Source organism: Nomia melanderi, chromosome 12 (genome assembly GCF_051020985.1).
Source record: "Nomia melanderi isolate GNS246 chromosome 12, iyNomMela1, whole genome shotgun sequence".
Classification (NCBI taxonomy): domain Eukaryota; kingdom Metazoa; phylum Arthropoda; class Insecta; order Hymenoptera; family Halictidae; genus Nomia; species Nomia melanderi.
In genome coordinates this window covers 2,012,717-2,038,771 of record NC_135010.1, presented here as the reverse complement: position 1 = coordinate 2,038,771, position 26,055 = coordinate 2,012,717, and the positions used below count along the sequence as shown (strand labels likewise).

The 26,055-nt window shown below is 32.2% G+C and overlaps 1 protein-coding gene across 5 annotated transcripts in view; it reads right to left on the bottom strand.

The window, feature by feature from the left end:
• Positions 1–26,055, bottom strand: part of LOC116426321 (RNA-binding protein 38) — a 47,716-nt gene that overhangs the window by 12,917 nt on the left and 8,744 nt on the right. For all 5 annotated transcript variants that reach the window (XM_031975128.2, XM_031975129.2, XM_031975127.2 and 2 more), the window contains one exon: positions 24,028–24,088. In XM_031975128.2, coding sequence (XP_031830988.1) covers positions 24,028–24,088 — 61 coding nt within the window. The remainder of the gene's footprint in view (positions 1–24,027; positions 24,089–26,055) is intronic.

Below are 26,055 nucleotides of genomic sequence, written 5' to 3'. Positions count from 1 at the left end.
TTTTGCGAAACACTCAATTTCCCGCGCAGCTCGATTCGAACGGCGAAATTCAGTCGTCGGGCAGTCAAAGTGCAATTGACTGCTGCCAATAAAATTTACGACTTTCAACAAAGGAGAAATGTTAATGAAATGTGCATAAATAAATTTGTGAAAAGATTATTTAATTGTATACGCTAAATAATCGTGCACGTTTTTTTAATGGATTTTTATCTCTTCATGTTTCAATTAACCGCCATCTAATTTTACATGTAATTAAACATGTATGCTTAGTTCAAGTACAATACTTTCCATAATCAGTATACATATCTTAACACTAGAACTACCAAATGGGTCAAAATGACGCATTCCTTGATTTTTTCCTTTGCGATTACTGAACAGGTACGAATACCTCTTTGAGAAATTACTAAAGAAGCTGATTAAGTACTACTTAAGCTGAAATTTAAACCAATTTAGGTATTTATAAATCCATGTTTGTAGTTTTTATAATGAAATGTTCAAAAGTCAGTTTAAGTGCAAATTTAAGGTCAATCTAACGCATCCTTGAAACAAGTTTTGAAATTCATAGCACCATTGCAAATCAATGAGATATAAACTAGCAAATATTAAACCTAACGATGATTATAATTTAATTTTTTTACAGAAATAGGAATATTATATTTGTGAATTGTAAAACTCACTTTAAAGAATTGTTTATTAAATCTTAATTGATGCTATGGATTTATTCTCACGAATAGAAGTTGGATTATTCCAAAATACAACAAATTTCTTCGGTGAGCAATAACAGTTAACAAAATAACGCAAATATATTCTCTTCTGTTTCCTTTATTGTAGGAACATTATTTATAAAGAAGAGTAAACGCTAATTAATACCAAAAATGTTGTTGTGGGGTCAACAAACGAATTATCTTAACCGTATTCATTCCACTTAACTCTTTGAGTTCCAGGGAGCAATGTATCGCTACCCGAATTTTTAAGTCCTATAACTCATTAAAAAGTCAGTTTTGCTTCACGAGAAGAATGTCAGTATCTAATGTACATAGATTTACATATATGTGCACTTCCACTTCATTTTACATATGGTAATGCAAGTAATATAAAAAGGTCCCATCTTATGTGTTCGATGTGTAAAAAAGTCATCTGAAAAAAGTGTCTGAAAGAGCACAACTATATGTAAAAGCTTATTTCAGTTACATATATTCACTTATTTACTATGAATTAAAAAAATAATTGAAAGGATTCATTCTCACGGATAATAAATTACATTTATTTGCAAATAAATTTCATTTTCAAGGTTTTGAGAAAATATCTTTTAAATTGACTTTTTGAAATTCCTCTATAGAAACTCCAAGAGTGCATCTATTCAGATTTAAAATGATTTTCAATTCAGTTTGCGCATTGCTAAATCAATTTCTTTAATAATTTCGCAAGGAAACATCTATTATCTTTTCCATAATTGCAAGAAGAAATCCGGAATTGGTGACTTTGACCCGTCTGGTTGTTTTAGTGTTAAAATAAACGTCTCATAAAAGATTCACCTCCCATGAATCACAACGTGTGAATAAACGATTTGCGATCGAACTTGGTTTTACCAGCCTTTATTGCCATTAAGCAGAATGCATAAGGGAACTTCACCTGTTACAGTTTTTTTTCTCTGCTGTTTTTTTCTTCGCCCGCACTGATCGCCCCGAAGATTAGTTTACCGCCGATCGACGTAAAAATATTACACTTGGCTCGTTACCAGATGGTTACCAGATGCTTTCTCAGACAGTTGCAGCCAGTTTCTCGGTTCTGACAATGCCACCCGGCGAGAACTCCGTGTCAGGTTTACGGAAATTAATAAAGACCAACAGCGTCCTGCTTCTTTTGACTACTGAATGTTTACGTCTGATATCGAACGACGACAACAACAAATTTCCATTTCTAACCAGACATTTCTAGCCTTTAATTAAATTGGTGTCAATCCTTCGCCTTACGATAACGCGTGAGACTCATGGTGAAGATTTTAAACAGAATTTAACAAACATAAATATTATTCAATTCGTTTGAATTCAAATTAAATATTATTCCTCTGTTATCAATTATATGGCAGATATAGACATAGAATATACATGGAATTTCTCTCTTTTTTCAATGAATTATTACTGACAAAGTTATCATATCGATCACAGATGAAAAATAAATCATAGGGCAAAGGGTTAATTCAGACTTTCATTATACAATATTAGAAGTACGTCACTTTTTTCATTTGAAGTATTTCAAAGAGTTTATCGATTAACACTTACGTTTTTAATATTGATACTGACAAATTGTTCCTAGTTTAGTGAACATATTATTCAAGAAAGAAAGCATGAGAAATAAGTAGCTATACCTGCACGCATAAGGGGTTTTACTTCAAGGTTTAATCCTCCTAAAATTAAATATTCATTAACAGACTTATGTAATTATATCTTTTGTATCTTAGATAAATTAATAATGGAATGCAGGCTATTTCTGACTAAAATAGTAAAATAAGCTATTAAATTTATTCTTCATTCTTACTCTTTTTCTTTTTAAATTTTGCATATATATTTGTTGTTTGTGATTCTTTAAAAAAAATTTAATTTTTGCTTTTATTAATCGTCATGGAATCTGATAAAATTTAATACAATAACCCATAAAATGTCTTCAAGATTTCTTCAAATCTTTGCTTATGATTTATCAAATGCCACGCAGACCCAAATTAAATAAAAAATAACTCAATAACTGCAGCCTAAAAAATGATAGTCCAGACCTTGGAGGAAAATGTACATTCGCGTTATTACTCATCTACTTTTAAAAGATCTTTTATTTTTGTTCCTCCATTTTCTACTGAATTTATCTTGTCGATGCATCTTTACCACGGTCCGTGCATTATGTATGATTCGCGTGTCCTCAACCCCACCTTTTCCACTTTGCGTGTTTTTATTTTACTTCTCCCACTACCCACATATTTTGCTACATGTTATATACATATAACTGCAAAATATAAGGTACGTTCACATAAGTCACAGGTTTACTATTTCACGACACTATAGATTAGAGGTCTGGATTATTAAATGTTAATGATAATATTTTACTATAAATTTCAGGATTCCTTTGTTCGTACTTTCATTCTGATAAAATAAGCTCTACATTGTAGATCTAAATGAAGACATAAACTGGGAACTACAATTTGTCGTATCTGATTATTCTCACAATTAGAACATTAATCACAGATGTTGTAAAGACCAATAATTATGCAAAAGTGCACGAGGCAAAATAAAAAAAAATATACATAAAACGAGAAAAGTGGAATCAAATTATTATAAAAAAATAAAAGGAAGAAAATTATTCTCTAAATTCTACGTAATTTTCTCATCAGAAGAAACGGTACAATTGGCTGTACACTTGAATTAAATTAACACTGATTTAAAACCAAGTAACATTGTTTGATACATTGACTATGAATCAACATTAATAATTTAAAACTAATGTATTTAATAAAACAGGAACTGAAGAATTTAAATTTATCATTATGATCATTATTTTAATCTTGTCTTACAAACTCTAATGAAATTTAGTAATAGTCTAATGAAATTATACGAGTCTAAAGAAATTATGATAAATGACTAACGCAGCAATTAACATGTTATAAAAGATATATAAAAGAGAAAAACAATTTGCAACATTAAAAATCTCAGATTATATTAAGATATACTATACAGAATTTCAAATAATCTGTTGAATACACTGCACTGTATATCTGTAAATGAATACAACACGACCCAGATTAATGTGAGGGTAAGTTCCGTTTCTCGTTATCGACGGGAACCTTCTTACGAACTACGATCGACGGCAACAATCTGAGCACGCATATTGAATAATTTCGTAATGGAAAATTGAAACGTAAAAACGTTAGCAATCAACCAGTGATGCTTTTCGGTTTAAAACAAACTACGACGTAAGTCAAATAATTAACACTAATACTACCGAGCAGTAAAATTGATTTTTTGAAATTCCTCTATAGAAATTCCAAGAGTGCACCTATTCAGACTTTAATTGATTTACAATTCAGTTTGCGTATTGCTAAATCAATTTATTAAATAATTGCTCAAAGAAACATCTGTTATCTTTTTAATAATTGCAAAAGAAGAAATCAGGAGTGGGTCATTTTGACCTGTTTCGTGGTGTTAATTTTAAGAAATTTAGTGCAAGAAGATTTTTTCAATGCCAGAAATGAAAGCTTTTGGATTTTATACGCGTTATATAATTATATATTGTAATTTAAAATGGTTGGAAATTTATTATTTATAAAAATTCATCGCCACACGGCCGTAAGCCTCATAATATACACTGATCCACAAACAAAATCGATATATTTGTAGTAAAAATGGACGTCTCAAATGTCTGTTTGTCAATTTCAACAAAATGTATACATGTTACTCTCACGTATAACACAAGCATTACACGGAAATGTCAAAATATTGGGTTAATACAAAAATTTTGACGTTCTTTGTATGTAGTTAACAAAAAAATTTTTTCTTCGAAACAAGTATCATCTGTATTCAAACTATCGATTTTTATTTATAAAAAAACGACAAAGCTTTTGCATTAACTCCGTATCTATTATTCGGTGAATACAATATTTCCAATATATATATATATATATATAAAAGTTTATATAGTTTATATAATATATATAAATATAAATTCCTTCTCTCTTTTATATATTTAACATGTTAATTATCGCGTTAATTTATCATAATTTTGTACACTCATACAATTTCATTACTAAATTTCATTAGAGTCTGTAAGATGATATTAAAATAATGATTATAATGATAAATTAATTCTTTAGTTCCTGTCTTGTTAATATGAATTTTAAATACTTTTGTGGACCAGTGCATGCATTAAGCTTCGTCATTGAAGAACACCTTCCGCTGGATGCGTATGTCGACCTCGTACCGAACGCGTTAACACGTAGACTGCTACGAGAAACACCAACGCTTCATGTACCGCTTATTTTTTATATAGCAAAGATAAGAAGCAAGAATTATTAATTATTTGGTACCACAATTCTAACGTTACGCTATTTATCTAGTTATTTATGCTACTGAACATTTGTATTCTACATCAGTTATCTTACAAGTTATAATTATTTTCTTGTGATTTGGAAGTTCCGGTCATCGGTGACCGGCGTAGCAGTCAACGTGTTAAAGACGAGAATACTACTAAGATATTTTGTGCTCAGCCGGGGACCGAATCATTTCGACCGGACACGGTGAGTGCGAAGAAGCCTCGAGCCTCGAGGCCGTTCACGTAGCGTGAGCAGCTATGTAAGACGAGGATGGAAGCTCAACAGTCACTGTTTACCAGAAAAAGCGAAATTTCTTCGTTATTTTTAATTATTCTGTGAAAATATTATGAATCGTCTACAGATATTTTTCTTATGAGAATGAATCTAAACATGATTACTCGAATAATAACTAAGAGTTATAATAAATGCTTACAAATTAAAGTGTTTTCTAGAAGTAATGGTGAAAAGTATATTAAATTCATGATATTGACACTAGAACTGACATGACGTCCCTATAAAAATTACAACAATAGGTTATTTTCGATTTCTTCAGACATTCATAATATTCAAGTGAAACTTTTTTTCAAGAACACCAAAAACCAGTCGTTTTGACTGGTGTTAAATGCTTGATATTCGTTTGATTACAATGTCAGGACTACACGTTCGTTATCTACAGACATAATTGAGATTTTTAATCTCAAGATTCAGATTTGTATTTTTGTACTTGATTGTTAGCTATTATACAAATGATTTTCTATGTCATTTCTTTATTATAAAACTGAAGAAAACGAATTATAATTAATTTAAATGACGTTACACTAATGGAAGTTGGTTTTATTTGATAAGGGAAACGTCATTTTTTATGCCCAAAACAGTTCAGATTTCTCAGGTGGTAAAGTACTTTTGTTTTAAATTTCCGTCAATTATTTCAATTATTCTTTTATGAATTCTTTCCTTTCTTCATCTTTCTCCTTAAGTGATTTCTCTACAACTAGGTAGATACTCATTCTATGATTTACCCTTGTAATTTGCTCTGATGTACACAGCTACTCTCGTTGTTTACCACCCGTAAAATTTTATACGAACATGATTACACCGTTTGTATTTACCGGAAAAACTTAAATTAGCCAAACAACTTTGTATCAGCGGTGGAAAAGGCGTAAGGAAACTTTAGACTTTCAGTGGAAAAATCTAGGAAGCGTAGAGTATAATCATACAATCACTGACTGGAATGAATCATTCTAAGTATTGGAGTGCTCGCTGAATTATTTGTTTATTAAAGTAGTTCCAAAACTTTTACATTTTTGACTCAGATATTAACACTAACGTGCGTGCGAATTCGACGATTTTATGATTATATTCTACACGAGTTCGCATTCGAATTAGTAAATCAGTTTTTTCAATTTGTTTCACAAATTTATAAATAATATGTTGAAAACAAAATTATATAAAGAGCGTCATGTAAATAGAGGTTAAGTTAGCAATGTATGTAAAAATTGTAATGTATTTATATGAATAATGTAAATTATCTATAAAAATTTTATAAATATTGCAAAGAACCCAGTAATATTACTTCAATTATTCGTAATATTATTAAAATATTCGTAGATATAAGTATCAAACTATTTAAATTACCAAAATATAAAAAATAAATCATTAATATACTGAAGAATAATCCGAGAATAACTTCGCCTAAAATTACAACACTGGTAGGAAATGATTACGTCAAGGAAATTTGGGTCAAAAATAGTACACGAAGTATTTAAAAATACTGAGTAATCTGCAAATGTCAACCAATGAAAAACAGATATTATCGAAGCTGATGTAAAGAAACGAAGAGAATTTTCGAAGGAGTTTTCTAATAAAGCTGTAGAGTATTGGGATCAAGTTCTATTCTTGGGCGGGAGTAAATTTAACATACTCAAATCGGATGACTGAATGTTAGTATGAAGAAAACGCAATACGGAAATGGATTTGAAAAATATCTAACCTGCAATGTAGTACAGAGGTGGTGAAACACATATTTAAAATATGTTTTCATCCGAACCTAATAAACCGGTGCTCATTAATATTAGATTGGTGCATATGAAATGTTGGTTTTTCTTTACATGTGAACGTTTGTCTCCTTATTTTCGTTATGCTTTTGTTTTTGGCATAACCTCATTTATAGTCGCACTGTCACATTGCCAGAGTCACATTTCAACAAAGAAAATTTTCTCAAAAGTGTTCCCTTTTGTTATTTATTTTGAATTTTATACCGATATGAATTCAACCGATATTCGTGTAATTTTTTTATATAAGTATAAACTTGATAATAATGCTGCAAAAGTTGCACGCAATATAAGCCAGGCATTTGGGGAGAATACTGTTAAAGATCGAAAAGTGCAGCGTTGGTTTGAAAATTTTCGGTCTGGTGATTTTTCCCTACAAAATGAACCGCGTGGAAGACCCAAAACGTCTGTAAAAAATGATGTTCTGAAAGCATTGGTGGAAACTAATCCAACTGTATCTACAAGGGAACTTGCTACCAGAATAAAAGTTGACCATACAACAATATTGCGATACCTTACTGAAATTGGCAAGGTGAAAAAAAACAGATAAGTGGGTACCGCACGAGCTAACTGAGCGGAGTAAGCTGAATCGGTTGAACGTATGCTCATCATTACTAACCCGATTTCATTGAGTGCCATTTTTCGATCAGATTATTACTTGTGATGAAAATGGGTTCTTTGCGACAATAGGAAAAGGTGTGCTGAGTGGCTTGACAGGGATGAGGCTCGTGCTCATACTCCAAAGCCATCACTTCATCCACGGAAAATTTTAATAATAGTTTAGTGGAATATGACTGGAGTAATTCACTACTCATTCCTTCGAACTGGGGAGACAATTACAGCCGAAAAGTACTGCCAGTACATTGATGAAATGCATGATAAATTGAAAATTAGACGCTCATCTCTTGTTAATCGACATGGCCCAATACTTCTCCACGACAACGCTCGGCCGCATACGTCGTACAAAACAATTGCGAAATTAAATGAATTAAAATATGAAATTTTGCAGCAACCACCAGCTTATTCACTGGATCATTCGCCAACCGAATTTCATTTTTTTAAACATTTAGAACAGTTTTTACGGGCTAAACAGTATGAAAATGAAGACAGCCTGAAAAATTCTATATCAGAGTTTATTGATTCTAAATAATTCCTTTAAGACAAGCATTTATGCATTAAAATCTCGTTGGGAAAAGTGTATTGAAGCAAATGGGGCATATTTTAATTAAATGAACAGCTTTTGAAAAAAGATATGCAGTTTTGTATATTCACTTAAAAATCCGACATTTCATACGCACCAACCTAATAGAAAACACGATGTCAAAAAGTATTTAAATATATTCCAAAGAAATTTGATAAAAAATGAATTCGTTATCAAGGTTTATTTCTAACAGATAATAATATAATTATATGCACATATGGCATACTAAATGAAAAATATTTAGTGAATAATTCTACATTTACCGAATACAGAAAATATTATATTTTCTAGATTTATTAACGAGAGATGAGCTAAATACTATGATATATAACTCTAATCATGCATGCATAAAATATTTTTATAAAAATAAGTGTGTTTGTTTTCTTGCAAAGTTTAAAATATAAAAGTAAAAAGGCAATTGAAAAAAGTTATCTCTACTCGCGAGGAAAATTGTTGACAACCTCTACCGTTATTTTTTCCATCTATGGTACTATATGTATTATAATATTTTTGTCAATACCTTTTGATTGTAATATTTAGTAATTTTCAATAATTATCACGTACATAAGTACAGTGTTGCAGTATGCAACACTACGTTATTTTATATTTTTAAAAAAGTCAAAGACATTCGAGATTTCGTTAATATTTTTCTTAAATACGGTCAACTATTATATACTAATTTTTTAATGTAGGTAGGATACTATTTTCTGTTTCCAATTTCTCTATAAATCCTTCAGCGATCACAGTCATAGATTTCATCAACCATTTTCTGCCAGAAACCCTACAGTACAGTATACACATACAAAATCATATTGGAAGTACACACTGCCACAAAAATGGAGTAAAAGCAACAGTAAACTAACGAAAAATTTGGTCCATTCGAAACCAAATAGATTATAAGAATGATTACAACAAAACTGCTACGTAACAAAATAATGAACCGTAATTATTTAGTGCCAATGCTTTCGCCAAAGCTTGAAATGACTGAAAACCACTTACATCGAATAAGTGTTCCCTATTATGTATTCCTATTTTTGTACACAAGCAAGGAAAATATTGTGAATAAAGATCCATGCAGAAAAACGTGATATAAGCAAATAACTTTAACAGTTATAACCATTTATGTACGGAATCGTGTAGTGTCAGTGCTTTCGTCCACTATTGCATATTGTTCAATACCTTCGTCCTTGAGACCTTCGTGCGGAAACGAGGTGGCCGTTTTAATGATGAGCGTAATTTTCACGATGTGAAACTGCCGACAGGGCATCGCGACAAGACTTACGTAGAAAACCTTCACACGATCGATGAAACCCACGGTTACGCTGATGTGCAAAAAAAAACACGTTGTACAATTTCTCCGGGGATTAAGTATGCCTGTCAACCGGTGACGACTAGAAACGAATGTCATCGTTTTTGTTCCACTTTTGAATCCATAATGATAAATGCGATTGCGCCGGGACACCGTTAACGGTACCATTCGAATGTTCTGCCTAAGCAATCTACTATTCCACTGTTCTATTACCCGATTGGGATACGTCTACTTCTAAATGACGAATTGCTAGCAACACTTAGGTAATAAGGGAAGGTCCAGTACTGGGTCAATTGTAATCCACGTTAAAATGTTTGTTGCATGCGATCAACGCATTTGAAGAATACCCCAGTTTCCTATGTTGAAGATAAAAATACTCTTTCAGAAAAATCATATGATAGAAATGTTTTGTGATGATAATAATACTTTGCAAAATTTGCACTAATATTATTAAAAAATTTGTAATACTTAATAACCTCAAATTTTTCGGTATCTATTTAGAATATCGATAATATTAACGTTACCATTAACGAGTTAACTGCGTTTGACGAGTATGCACGTCATCTTAAAACTCTAAATGGTGCTCACTTTTTCAACGATGGATTATTTATTTCTTTAGACAAACATATAATTTTTCTTCGTTTCGCTTTAGTTTCTCGTTAGAATATATTATAGAATATAAATTGGAAACTGAATTCCAATCTTAATGGGTTAAACAAATCAAAACTTTTGCTAATAATGGTAACAGTAACGTATTTTCGCACTTTATGCGTTTGCATTAGTGAAAACGAAAATACAATAATACAAATAAAAAATAAGGTTACAAATGTAATACTGATTCACGGAATCAAGAAAAGAGTTGTGGTCAAATACTTAAACAAGAATATTTTGCAGTGAAAGTTCTTACATAAATATTTGGCACATATTTTTTTCTCAGGTATATCAAGGGGATGAAAACAGTCAATAATGTTATGAGTGAGAAGCATATTTTATGAAACATCTTAGAACTTATTAAAACTAGAAAGATGTTACTCGTGACAAAATTTAATATCTTTTACTAAGGTATCCAAGTGTGAAAGTAGATTTTAAGTAAATATATTTAAATATTATATAAAAAGTAATACTTTTTGATGAACTTTTCTCACGTATAAAAAGAGAATATCCAAATTGTATCCAAATACAAAACGCAGGTAAACCGAAATTTGCATTCCTGCATTATAGTAATGGTTACTATATTTGATGCTTTTACAAGACGGTATTCTTAAATGTATACAATTTAAACACTTTCATTATGGTTTAAGCAATTATGTTACGATGTACCTAAGAAATTAATCTGTAAATTTTTTCCAGCTTCAGTCATCTCCAAGATATTCAACTAAAAAAGATATGTATCTCATTCCCAACTTTGAAATCTATTATCAACCCATAATTATGGATGATGGCCGACAAAAAATATGTATAAAGTATTATTTTACGTGTACTTCTTCTGAATTTATTATGTTTATTACAACCACTTGTACATTATCCGAAACAAAATATGTACAATAATTTTCACTTAATCCTTATGTGACCAACTAAAATGCCATGATTGTTGAAGTGTGGATATTCAAAATTTTTATTTCGAGAATGTAAAAAATTCCAGATAGGAGAATCTAGAGCGGTATTGATATTTTCATGAGAATATAAAAAATTATTAACGAAATTATGTAAATGGTTATCATCCAGCTGCTGCGTCATCAACAGAAGAGTTGAGTAGAGTACCGTATTTTCTTTCGAGCAATATAACCAGTGATTAGAAGCGATAAAAAATACATCCATTAAGCGAAGAATATCGTAACAAAAGCCACCATTGTTCTTTAGATAAAGTCTACTATTAACGTCAATGGACAGTAAATTTCATTTACTGTCTGGTACATCCACTGAGTGTGCACGAGACGTAACTTTCAAATAGTGAATAGAATCTGTAGTCATGTTTCACGTGTTCAATCCATTTTATAGCGTATTTATGGCCACTACATTTAAAATACAGAAATAGGTAAGATATGTGTTCAGTACACAATACCTCCATCAATATAATTTACAACGTTGACAAAGAAACATACATCTAAATGATATCAAAAATATTACATTTCCAAAAATACAAATTTCTAAAGCGAGAGCAAGCTAGACCACCGGCTGTAATCACGAAAGTCAATTCAGAACTCAAAATGATAGTGAAATGCCAAATACTGAAATATTCGTTTAATTTTCTAGAAAAAGATCTAAAGGTATCTTCCAAACAATTTCTATGCGTCAGAAGATTGCGCCAAAAAATTTACGCGTTACATTTTACTGTTCACCGTTGTAACAGTAAAAATATTCAACAACAACTAAGGAAAGGGCGAGTAGATAGAGACAGAATAACATCTGAAAGAAGAGAGAAAGATAGATAGAAAAAAAGAGAAAAAGAGAAAGAGAAAAAGAGCGTAAGAGAAAGGAGTTTAGTGGTCACGAAGGGGGTTGCATTGTCCTTTCGTGACGGATTTAAGTGACCACCCTCGATTTCCGACGCAAAGTGGCCGTATGCCGTGATTAGGATCTCCCAACTCCGACGCAACACGACAGCCGACGTGTGGACAATGTTACTTAATCGCCCCTCCTAATTCACGCGTTCGTGTGTGCACGCACCAAAGGATCAACGTGAACGCAACACTCGGTACAACCTAAAAATTGGAAAATTAGGCACGCCCCAAAAACCATTGAATTGCTACTTTTAACTTCGAATTGTTGTACGATATAATCTATGATCACTGCAAATATTGCAGAACAACTTACAAGGAAAGATATCGAACTCGGAAATTAAAAAAATTATGAAATTTTGTAAGTAAAATAGGTCAAGCCTAACGCATTGCAATTTTTGTTCGTGCCGAATTTCGCTTTGAAGGGGTGAAACGACCCCCTAAAAAAATGCAAGTTTTTCTTTGCCGCGGAGTATCTTGTAAGCGGTAAGAAATAGTGAAAAAAAGTTCCAACAATAAATACATCGTTTTTTCACGTTTATGAAATTGTAAAATAAAATGTTTACAGTTCAAAGTTCCAACTTAAAATTTTGAAAAATTCGAACTGTTTGAAAATTTTATTTAAAAATTTTATAAACGTCAAAGAACAATGTATTTACTGTGCAAACTTTTTTCAGAAACAATTGGTAAAATAAGAAATACATTTGTAAATATTTTCATAGATTTTTTGCTGTAATGTAGAATGTAATAGGTAAAGAAGCAAGATCTGCTCGATACAACATATCTTTTATCGATTATTTAACCAAAAGAAAAAGTACTTTGAACTTTGAAATAATAATGTAGCAATAAATTGTTCTGCAACCAAATTATAAATATTTTAACACTGAAGAGATCCGGCCTTAAATACCAATTGCTCAATATTTTAAATACTAACCCTACAACTCTTATGGGAGAGGGGAAATTGTAGAACTCCGAAATACTTTAAATTAGTACTAAGATAGATGATAATTTAAGGATTTTTCTGCACTTCATTTTATACTACATATCCTACACTCAAAATCTCTAATAAAAACATTGATGAATTAGAATTGTTTCTATAAATAAGTGATACCATAATTAAATAACATCTTTAAAATATTTTACAATAACCCACTTTATGGAGCTCCTGCAATTTCATTTCATTTTTCATGATATTAAATGTTATACCTACAAATAAACAATACTACTATTACTATTATAAATGCATCTAATCTTCAATTTACACGGTAGATCGATTCCCCGAAAACGTCGTGCAAATACACATGTAATAAATTTAACAAATCCATATGAAACAGTATTATTTAATTTTAGTATAAAATATATTACAAAGAATTACCAACGCCACTCTTTTTGTCTTACTATTCTTTCTTTCAATTCTTTTTCTTCCTATCTGTTTTTTGTTTTTAGCTTCCCTTTTACTAAAGATTTTTTTACGAAAGTCTGTTCTTTTAATATCCATTTGGTGGTTGCAATAGTGGAAAAAATCAGTGTGATTTTTGCATTTGTCTGATATGCCCAAAGTGAAATACAAATGCTGTGTAAATCGAGGGCTAAGCGTATTTACAAATTGCTTCGATTCAGTCATCAATAAATATTGAACACTGAAATACTCTAAAACAGTCCAAGCTGTTGCAGTTACTCATTAGTCAACATTAATAAATTTCCAACGAGGCTCACTAACGGAAAATTAAAGAAACTCCATGTGTATGAAACGTTTGGCTCAGACCCTGTAATAAGCATACCGCGATCAGGGACACTTTTTTGAGACCATGAGAATCGCGTCGTATAATCTCGCCGCGGTCTCACGCGTTAGTGGAAATATGGTGGCACGTGTGCCAGGTGGTCGTGCGATAATTTCCTCTTTATGGTATTTCCGCGTTGCGTGTTGATGAATACACCGCAGTTTTCGTCGCGGGCAAGGCATATCCGAAACACCTGTACTTTGCGACAAAGTAGCCATGTGTTCGTGAATTCGGAGATGTACAAGTGTCAATCGCATGTGGCTGGTTCACCTAGAGATATATATACATATATATGTGTGTGTATGTACGTATATAGATGCTGAGTCGATGCGCAGTGCACGGATTGAGCGAGCGCCGGCGCCGTGGATAATCCAATGGGATGATCTGCCAATGCTTGGAGAGCAAGGCAGACCAATGGTAAGTCTCGAGGGTGGTCCGTCGACCACTTAATTGTTTCACCGCGATTGCGCTTTTTTCACGGCATCTGGACAAAAATAACTCTGATGCGATGACACGGAAGCCGAAAGTTTACTAAAATCATTTGCCTACGTCAAATTCAAGTACACTTAGCCTTCGATTTACATTCGAATTCTACGATTTCGGTTTAACATATCTGCATCATTAGCGTATATATACACGGATTTTTCCTGGTCTGTATCACTAAAACGCTATGCGTGCCATTTTTTGGGGCATTATAACTAGAGCGCATGTGAATAAGAACACGAACAGTCACTCCTCCATATCCGTTATTACCATAAAGATTTACAGTCGTCAACATTTCCCAGTATTCATTAAAATAAATTCAACGAAGTAAACTCGCTAATGTTGTGTACCTTGTATATCACAAAAACAAAGAAAAGATACATTTCACGGATGTAATAATTGCCTTGTGACTATATGCATTGACCATTTTGAGTACTTTCATACCGTGTAAAACAACTAGAATTAATTTGTCAAATTATTATTCATATGTATGTGTGTGAGTGTGTGTATTAACTTTCTTGGGCTAAATAAAATTATGAATTCTTTATTTATGCCAGTTTCTTTTACTTTTATGTATATTTTGAAGCACTTTTATTTTAATGCAATAAAAATAGTTTTGGTGATGAGGACCAACTGTAAACTTTTCCGTATGATGTAAATAGGTTAACACTAAACCTACTGAGATCGGTCAATTGACCGTTCCAAACATTTACATACAGTTTACTTCTCCTTTTATTTTCTTTTTTTTTAATGTAAATTCGAGAAATTTACGTAATCAAGGGCAACAAAACTACGAAAATTCGTTAGAAATGTAATTTATATTTAAAATCCAAATATTGTTGGATTAATAAATTTTGATTTAAAAATATGTATATCGTTTTTTATTTTACAAAAAAATATATAATGCTGTTTCATATGGATTTGTAAACTTAATTACAACTCGTGCACTCGAATTGCACGATTTCAATTTACACGGTATTTTCGAGAAACCAATCTACTGTGTTAATCGAGGGTTAGATGTAAATATTTTGAAACCCTTAATTGTGAATTGACTTTCATGGGATGATAAATATCATCTACTTTTCTTGTAGAAATTCTAAGAACACATTTATCGAGACTTCGAATCATTAACAACTTAGTTTGCGCGTTACTGAATCAATTTCTTCGGTAACTTCTTAAAGCATTTATTGCTTGTTCAATAATAATAAAAAAAAAACAGGTTTCGATCATTCACATCGATTTGTTAACCAGTTAACTGTGGAATTTAGTTTGAAAAATCTCCCACTGTACGCGCAATAAAGTCAAGCAATGAAGTATACACTCGCCAAACGCATTGCAAACATATCTATAATATATTCTGACGATAAACTAAAGCAAACCGAAGAATAATTACATGTGTACCTGAAAAAATAACTAATTCATCGCTGAACAAATTTTCAGAAAGATCATTTCAAATTTTAAGATGACGTATATACTCGTCAAACGCAGTTAACTGGTTAACCTATAGTTCTATTATTACCAGCATTCGAAGATTACTTTTAAATGCTTAACCCTTTGCGGACGGATGTCAATATTTCAGAGAGATCGAATTTTCATAGTTGGAACACTAAATAACAAACAAATGATTTAGTTACTCAAAAAGCAAAAGATTAGTACGTAGTTTCCTCTTTTTCATTATTTAAGCCATCGATACGTAATTTAACTTCATCTGCTAAAGGGTTTGTATATTTCGAAGAATCTTCGTCCGCCAAAAGTTAAACATAATGAACGTAGATAATATTAAATTCTAGTTTTCTAGAAAGAAAATACTAGTCTCCGTATATGAGCATTTAATCTGAACAGTAAATGTATCATGTCTTTTCCAGTTGGAGAATTGTTAACGATGAGTCGCATAACAATGAATAATTTATAACTAGAGAAAAAACCTTTTAGGTTTGATAGTGCATAAAATACCTAATAGATTACCGCATTAAGTTGTTAATTTACGATCAACAACATGTTAACCAAATAACCTTGCAACCTGTTTCTCTGATAAATAGAACCTCCATACATATTTCTCTGACGACAATAATTAATTAACCATTCAGTGAAATAAATTATAATTTAATAAAACAGTAACCGAGATAATGAAGGGCGAAATAGTTTATAGACTAGCAAGGTATATAAGAGCTTACGAAATTAAAAATGTGAGAACAGTAGAGGATAAACGATTCTCCACTGTGAAGTAACATAATCCATCACGACTACGGCAGAACGGCGGACGTCAGCCAGGTAAAAAGAAAAATAACCGGCGACAAAAATAAAAGTTTATCTTTCGAAATACGCTTCATTGCGCGTTGAAGAGGCGATTATTTATGAACTCCCTTTAGATATCGAGGCAGTAAACCTCGTTTCAAGCACGTGAGAAATTATGGTTTCGTGAAACAGGAGTCGAGATGCGACATTCTGAAAGCCGAGCTTACACGATAGCTTCGAATACCTACTTTCGAGGATACGAAATTAAACGCTAGAAGCGTTCGTCCGTCGTGGAACGTTACGGCTCACGTCGTGTGAGTGACAGTAACAGGTGGATAGAAGCATCGACAATGAAAATAAAAACAGACATTCCGTGTGAATCGCCGACTAGAAAGCTGCTTCCTGCTAAGACGAAATCCAAGAAATATTTGACACCTTGTTAAAATACAAAACTTTTAACGAACATCCACAATTATAACGTATGTACTGTATAATTTTTACGTATTCAAGTCTAAATAATTTATGATAGTGAAAGAAAAGATAAAAGCCTTACGAAAAGGACTTTAAACCAGAAGTTCTAAAAAGTGGAGTTATAATTTTAGAATTCTACCTTTTCAATTAACCAATTAACTGCATACGAAGAGAATACACGTCATTTTAAAACTCAGAATAATACTAATTTTTTCAACAATGCATTATTTATTTTTCCAAATAAACATGTAAATCTTCTTTGTCTTGCTTTAATTTTTCCTTAGAACATATTATAAGTGCATTTGCTTTACGTTTGACTGCGCTAGATTTTTTAAACTAAATTCTACGGTTTACAGGTTAATCTCAGTAAAGAAGTAAATATGGGTTTACAACAGAGGACAGAAGAAAATATAAAATCAACATTAGTATGATCCTAACAAATAAGTCGTACTGCATGTAGCATATCATTTTTTTTTTTGCTTATACAAATGATTTCCATAATGCAACGATAATTCATTTTATGCAATGTATGTAATAAACGAACTTTTAACTTGAATCTTTTTAGAAAGATGGCTACAACTGACAGTGATTATATCTACATTTACTCGAATTTACGAAACAGAAAGGATTAAAAAGTTCGAATTAAACGTAGCAAGGAGCTGCACAAGAAACATGGTATACTTTTTAATAAACATATTAAAAAATTTAATGAACCTTATATTAAAATAGTTACAAGATACGATGGATAAAAACTAAATTTTAACAATTATATGAGCATTACTGTTTATCCTATAAATCTGCTTTTCTCCAATACATAGTTCAATTGGTTTGATCCAGTTATTAGGTCGATAATCTTACTATACATACTTTATTATTTAAGAATATTGCAACTGGTTACTTATAACCAGAGTACTACAAATTTTTTAACTTGTTAACTGTGGAATTTAGTTTAAAATATCTCTCATTGTGCTCAAAATAAAATCGAATTTATGAATTGTACACTAGTCAAGCGCAGGGCAAATGCACCTATAATATATTCTAACAAAAAACTAAAGCAAAACGAAGAAGATTTACATGGTTATCTGGAAAAATAAATAATGCATTGTTGAAAAAATTAGTATTATTCTGAGTTTTAAAATGGTATGTATACTTGTCGAGCACAGTTAACGTGACGTTTAAACTGACACAAAATATTTTCACAAAATATTATAGTTTCCCTATAGATTTATAGGGATCTTAATTTACAAACTAAAAACAATAAAAATGTACAACTTGCAAGTATACTCACAAATTATATTAAAAAAGCAATTGTATTTTCAAGATTTCTAATGATCTGTTCATCAAATTAATCGTATGAACTCTGAAAGTCGAGATGAATGACACCAAACAACAAATTTCATTTCACTCTCAAACCTTTGTGTTTGAAGTAACAGTTACAATCATATTCTGCAAGTTAAACTCAATCAAAATAGACATCCAATTAATAGGAAATACTAATTTGCAACTCGGTTATACGGTGCATGACAGTATATAAAAAGACAAAGTTTCAATTTTAGTACAAATAGACCCGAAAGCTGCAGAACTGAATGCACTGGAACCTTCAAGTAATAAAATTTTTTACAGACGCATTCGAAGCTGTAAATCTGCCCGCTGGATTCACCGCCAGCGATACGAAGACATAATAATTCCGAACTTCAAAGAAACTGATCGGAGAAGATCAACTTGCCGTAGAAATAGACATTCCTGTTAAGAGACTGCTTTTTGTAACATTAACCCTCGCAGGGACGGCGTTAATTCGTGTTTAAAATCCTCTCATAGGAACCCTCGAGGAAATGTCTCGAGCATAAAAGCTGACACGGGAGACAGGTGGATCTAAATAAAGACTGGATCAGCGCCAGAACTTCCAAGATGGCCGACGCGACGAGACACGTCGTCTTCGTCGTCGTTGTCGTTGGCGGTTGGTTATGATAGCTTACGACACCACAGATTTACCAGCACCGAGAAAACCCTCTTCGACACATAAAACTCAGTCGGTGTTGGATTTCAGTTTTCCACCTATGCACAACTAATTCGAGGACACGTGCTGCACAATACATATTCGCGATGGCGCGTTCGACGTAAATGATAGCCTCGTCGTCGGATTCGAATACTGATGATCCGCGAAGATGTTCGTGTTTGAAATTAACGTCCTAGGCTAAGATGGAATCTTATCGTTCGCGAATACGGAAATGGAGCAATCTGGGCGAATGTTATTTTATATAGCACGATGAATTTCGAATGAAAAATCTAACTGTACCATTTCTATGGTCAATTAATAGAACAAATTTTCTTGGGTTTGAAATACAAATAATGTTCGAAAATAAATATTATGTGAATAAGTTTTTTTAATTGTAGTATTTGTTAACTTTTTAATTATTTTAAACATTTTATTATTGTTTCTTGTAAAATAATAGTAAAAACATTGTAGATAATTTAGTATTTTAGTGATCTAGAGTTTGTTATGTACTGTACGCAAAAAGTATTTTTATAACTTGAGGCACTGGGTTAATTAAAGTACTAAATACATTTCAGCATAATATCTAATCAGATTGAATATATACTTCTAATCATCAACTAATGCATACAATTTTTTATTTTTATAAAACCTTTCTGTTTCAGATTACCTACTTTCTGGCGCAATTTTAAGTAAATCTTTGCGTGCGATCTCATTAGACTGCATAATATTCATAAACGGATATGATTCCACTATTTCTAAAATACCAACAACAATTTCTATAAGAAAGTGCAAGGTATCTCCCGTTTCTTATTTTAAACTCGAGAAAATCTTGTGTGCAAATTTTGTATTTCGAATTTCTCGAACATTTTTTCGGAGACTAAAGTTATTAATAAAATATACTATTCCTTTAGATAGTCGACTGAACATTCGGTAGATACTGAATTTTCACTTTGCATGACGATGCAAAGTATACACACATGTGTACGTATAACACAATATTCAATAAATTTCTTTTATCTTTCGTTTTCTAAGAATAAACAGTACACCATGTTATATTAAAGTCCAAAAACCACCACGTACAACACCAAAAAATACAACACCAATAGCGACACCAAGTGTAGTGTAAGCCTTCATCACACACACAAGGTTATTAATTAATATAATGGTTAGCGGAGCTTTTACACTCGACGAATAATTCATCTTATCTAAACAAAATTCATGTCGTACACCAACTATCAATGCGTTAGTAAGTCTCTCCCTTTCACCCACGATCGAAAATTATTCGATGTATCGCGTCGGTGTTAAACAGACGAGATTACAAAACTCCCGTGGATGGTTGTTACAAATAAATAAACGAGTCATTAATTAATGAACTTTCAATTGTTCTGTACCTTTCATAACGACGTATGTATAGCACGTAATTCAACTATACAGAGGGTCTTACCTAACATAAGCTACCTAAATATCTCCTAGAGTGGTGATGATATAACAAACATTTCATACGCAATTTGAATAATATTAGGTTACCAATACATCAGAAAGAATATTAATATTCCACAGTCATTACTCTCGGAGTTTTTAAGCAATAAGTTTTGATACTCATGAATTTATTGATGTAATATATAAGAGAAGAAATACTGAAGTGGTGAACGTAACGAAGTTTAAAATTAACATTTGCGTATATGAGTATTAGTAATTTCTATATTAGACACCTCTTATCACGTTCTTAATGCTCATCTATTGCGACACATCTCGTTACTTTGTAACACGTGAACGTCATTTTTCTTTATACAACTGTATTCGCGAGATGAGTTAATAAATTTTATTTGGCACATGCTCTCTTTACTTTAACAGTTTCACTGGCACTTATAAGTACACGTCTCTGTGAGTAATAAAAAATCTGTGGCTATTAAGCAGTTAATAGTGAGAGGTAGGATATTAAACATTTTTAAATATTACAAACACGTATGAGGTTTGAATTATGAAAACTAAAAAATATCGTGAAATGAATACACTAAAGAATGGAGAGATTAAAAAGTTACTTTAACAAAAAGAAACTGTTTATTAGGCTTACAAATACCAAACGTAAATCATGTGATACGTTCGATAAGCAAAGTATTCAATAAACCCTTGAACTCCATTCTAATTCGATAATGTTTTCAAATCATACTTAAATAAATTTATTTTCCAACAAGATAAAAACCCTAATTACACTTTTTATTCTTTGTCAAAAACGTAAAAAAATCATCCTAGTTCCATTGAATATTTTCAGACTATTTTAAATGAACTACATCAAACGTAACATCTTTTTCAATATTTAAACAAGTTAAAAAGTTATAATATATAATAAAATGAAGCCATACAAAATATAAATACTTGTGGAAATATGATGAATGTGGTTTTCTTTATGAACTGTAATCGTACAGAAAAGTAGTTAAACTTACTTTTAAACATCTAGTTTCTGTACGTTCTTCACTGTCTTAAAAAAACACTTATTATTTCATATGATATGTGTATTAATGAAAAAATCCATTACTGTATAAATTATGGTTCTATGTTGTAAAAAGAATATTATTTTTCTAATATCCAAAACCATATAAACTTTCTTTTGTTCGCCACTGCGTAAAAAAAGAAAAAATGATCAGTAATCTTAAATACTTCTTAAAAAAATGATCTTGGAAAATAATCTTCGCAGTGTATTTGTACTCTATCATTCAAATTATATGTGAAATACTTTCTATATCATAACTGGAAATATATTTGGGTAACTCATAGTAAGAGGAACACTCTGTATAGTAAGTACATACATCATTGTTTCGATACGGTTCGGTATCTCCACGAATTTCAGCGCTCGCCAGAAGAATCCGGCCGGGCCAAACGAGGTAAACCGCGATAAAATCGATTGCTGTGATGAAAAATTAATGAACGTTGTCGTGTTTCGCGGCGGAGCGGGTCGATTTCTGGTGAAAAACACGGAAGATCCACCGCTTCGACGAATCGGCCGTGTTGTTTATAATTCAACGTAATTCCATCGTGTACGGTTAATCTGTTCCCGTTGTTTTTTCACACTGTCTAACTGTGCCTTATCGGTACATGAAAATCGAAATGATTCGAAGCGATTGGCTGCCAATAAACGCCGACGTGTTCCGAAAAATACCAAAATCTCGTGGCGCAGATGCGGCGAGTTCTATACGCTGGCTACGGCCCGAACGAATAAATATTTGGAACGATCGCCTACATAGTTCTCGCGCGAATGGTTTTAACTGTACTAGCACCGCGAACGTTAAAAACGAAGCTAACGCAACCGCGCTGATTCCAAATTTCGGAACTCGTAACCCCGTCACCAAAGGCATACCAAAATGACATAAAAAAATAAATAAATATATATGTATATGTATATATATATATATATATATATATATATATATATATATATATATATGTATATACACACACATATATATAATAAATTCAAAACTGAAAAAAGTACACACGTAAATAAGTTCAAACTTGAAAAGAAACAGAATACTTGACGGAAACACACTCGATATTAACAATAAAACAGTAAGGTGAAAAAAAACCTGTAAGAGGTGCAACTAATTGTAAGTATCTACTAAAATCTGGTGAAATATTCTGATTGCTTGCTGATAATTGTCGCCGTTCAATCTTTGCGACACTTAACAGCAAGCTTCTATTCGCGCTATAACAGATTGTACCTTTAAAAATAAAGAAAAAAACAAAAACAAAAACAAAAATGTAACACGTTTGTCTCATTGTTATTACCTTGTTGGCTGAATAAACGATTAACACAGCTGCGAATTGAATAAGACAGTATTCTTTAAATTCTGATCTCTAAGGTAATCGTCGTTATTGAAATTAATATGATTATTATTATTGTCATTACAATCAGTAATATTATTATTATTACGATTATTGTGATTATGCTGATTAAGAAAAAGAGTGTAAAAGAGTAAAGACCAAAAAGTCAAAACCAGTAACAAACAAATCTTTCAGCAACCGCAATCGTCAATTATATCACTTCACGTCAATCTCATCAAGAAAGAAGAAACAAAAAACACAACCAAAAAAAAAAACAGTAGAAGAAGAAGAGACCGATCCTCGGAAGATTATCGTTTTGTAGAAATAAATTCATGGGTACTCATGGCTTCCGATACGTGTGCGTGTGCCGCTTTCTTTCTCTCCCTCTCTCTCCCTCTCTCTTTTTCAAATATCTCTGCCCCTTTTTCTGTCTTTTTTTTTATTCACACTTTCTTTTTTTTTCGTTTCGTATCTGTCTCTTTCTCTCCCTCTTTCTCTCTGTTCATCTTTGTTTAGATACTTTTTTCGATTTGCTTTAATTGCGCTCCTTAGAACAGCCCTTGGCGCTCTCAAGGATCTCGCAATGAGGATCTCAGCCTGCCCCCTTACGCGCACGCGTCAGGATGCTGAAACGTTATATACAGTCTATCTTTAACAAAATGTTAGGAAAATCATTCAACCAAATACCTTCGTTTCCGAGTATCAATTACCGTTCGTTTTCTTTTATCGACACTTTTTTTCGTATTGCCTAGAATGGTTGGCTCGTACCGATCGATTCCGAAAAGCGTCTTACACCGGAAAAAATCGAATAAAAATTCTCATCGAATGTCTAATTGCGGTTGATTGCTACGGAAAATCGTGTTTAAAAATATTGTCGAGTTCACCGTTCCGGATCTGAATAAAATGTAATATAGTCGGCCGTGTACATTTAGACTTTTGTTATACATTTATGAGATTAGTTTAAGCGATGTAACGTCGTAACTCGACCGGAACCGGAATGATCGCGGAGGCACTTCTCCTCTTACGCGATTCTTTTTGATAACTACTACGGTAATCACATGTATACGTTCTTACTTATTCTTCGACAAATCACATCAACATGGACTCACCCATATTGGCCAGGAAGAACCGCGGGATATCCAGCCCGAATGCCAGCAGCGAACGGGAATGCTGAAATCATAAACAGTTCGTAGTCAATCCTATTTACGTTTCTAATAGCCAGCCCTGAACTCGAACACCCGGGTCCGTGTACACGGCCTTCGTGTATATCGAACATTCTGTTCTTTGCGAATACATACTTCGATTATTACTATCTATGCAGATTAAACGACGAAAAAATGTCTACGAAGGGAGTCTTGTTAAGTGATTCAGACAAAACTGAGCAAGTACACTTTGGAAGCTAACAGAAGGGGAACAATGAACAGCTGGAGAATTTTAGATGTATGAGATGTTATAGAACGTCGTCCTCTCTGAATTGGAAGTGCCCTTGTCGAAATACTGCATTAAGAAATTGGGACAATTCAAATATTTTTTCTTTGATAAATTTCATTTGCTAAAAAAGTTTGAATTGCGAAATTGCATGCAATATAAAATTAACTTAGTTCTTAAATTTTAGCTTTGTTCTCTGATGCGTTCGACAAAGATCGTAGTTTGAGGAGTTGCGTATTCTTTGTGGGTAATTTGATAAACTAATTCATGTTTCCAGATGATATTACGAACTTGAGAGTTTCTACTTGAAGTCCTTTAAATATGCATATTTTTATAATGCAACATTGTCATAGAATTTTTATCATTACATTTTCAAAGAGTACCTTAATTTCTAAATATCAGAAACGAAAGGATTGTAGAAAATTTTATTTGTATTATATAAATTTGAATTATTCTTCATATGCGTACCAATTCAATTTTTACTGCCAATAAAACTCCTACTTCGATAATACTGTGTCCAACAGAAAATTTTATTTATTTATCACAGGATAATTTTAGTAATTTCTCGATTACAGTAGAATCCGGAACTAAAATTAGTCTTGTACCCTCACTTTTTTAGAAATCTTTCTTCTATTATGAATAGTTTCCTGATTACACACATGAAACAGATGCGCTTTACCGAGAAGAACGTGAACTTTGAGGTTCACTTCAACGTACTGAGGATCACTGGAACTGCTTCGTGCCTTCCGGAAATATTTTACTTTTTCAATCAAAAATAAAACCTGTGTTCTAGTTTTCTTTGATGATTTCTCTATGCAAATGTTGCAATATTTACATATATAATTGTATTTAATTTTGTTTAACTAGGTTCATAAAATAATTTTTTACATATCAAAGAAGATAAAGGAAATCAATTTTTAGAGTCGAATGCAAATTTACAAAAATTGCTTATTACATACAGAATCTAATCATCGAATAATTGCTCTCAGCGACAGTTACGAATGATACCTTAACACTAAAACTACCAAGTAGTTAAATTGACTTTTTGAAATTTCATTATAGACACTCCAAGAGTGCATCTATCAAGATTTCAATTGATTTACAATTCCAGTTTCCGTATTGGTAAATCAATTTGAAGTGCAAAAAGGAGACATCAGGAATGGGTCATTTTGGCCCGTCTGGTAGTTTTAGTGTTAATTTTCTAACAGCGGCATTGAATTAAGCATACGTGAAACTAAATTTTGATCTCTGATACCCAGTTTATTACTAATAACGCGTAAAGAGCTTATTTCATTACGATCCTATAATCTAATATTAAACATCATTAGCTGACGCCAGACCAAACATGCTTTTTGCACAGAAAGGAAAAGAAACAAAGGAAAATCCGACACTAGGGTTAGGGCAATTTTAGACTTAGGCACCCGAAGCGCCAAGCTATGTTGGCCTGAAGCCACAGCGAGAATTTGAAGAGAGTGACTCAGGGGACGGTTCTCGATTTGCATGGTCGACGTTCGTGAATTTGCCCTTCGCCCTTTCAGTCCACATTTGATAGATCTAATTGAGTAAGAGGCAGAGATCATTATCTGCCAGAAAATTTCATTTCGAACTGGCCCGAAATCAGAATCGAACCTTATTTCGTTCGTCAGACACTGATGTTATTGTCTCCTAATTACCATCGACGTTGGTACGCTATTAGCCATTCGGCATTA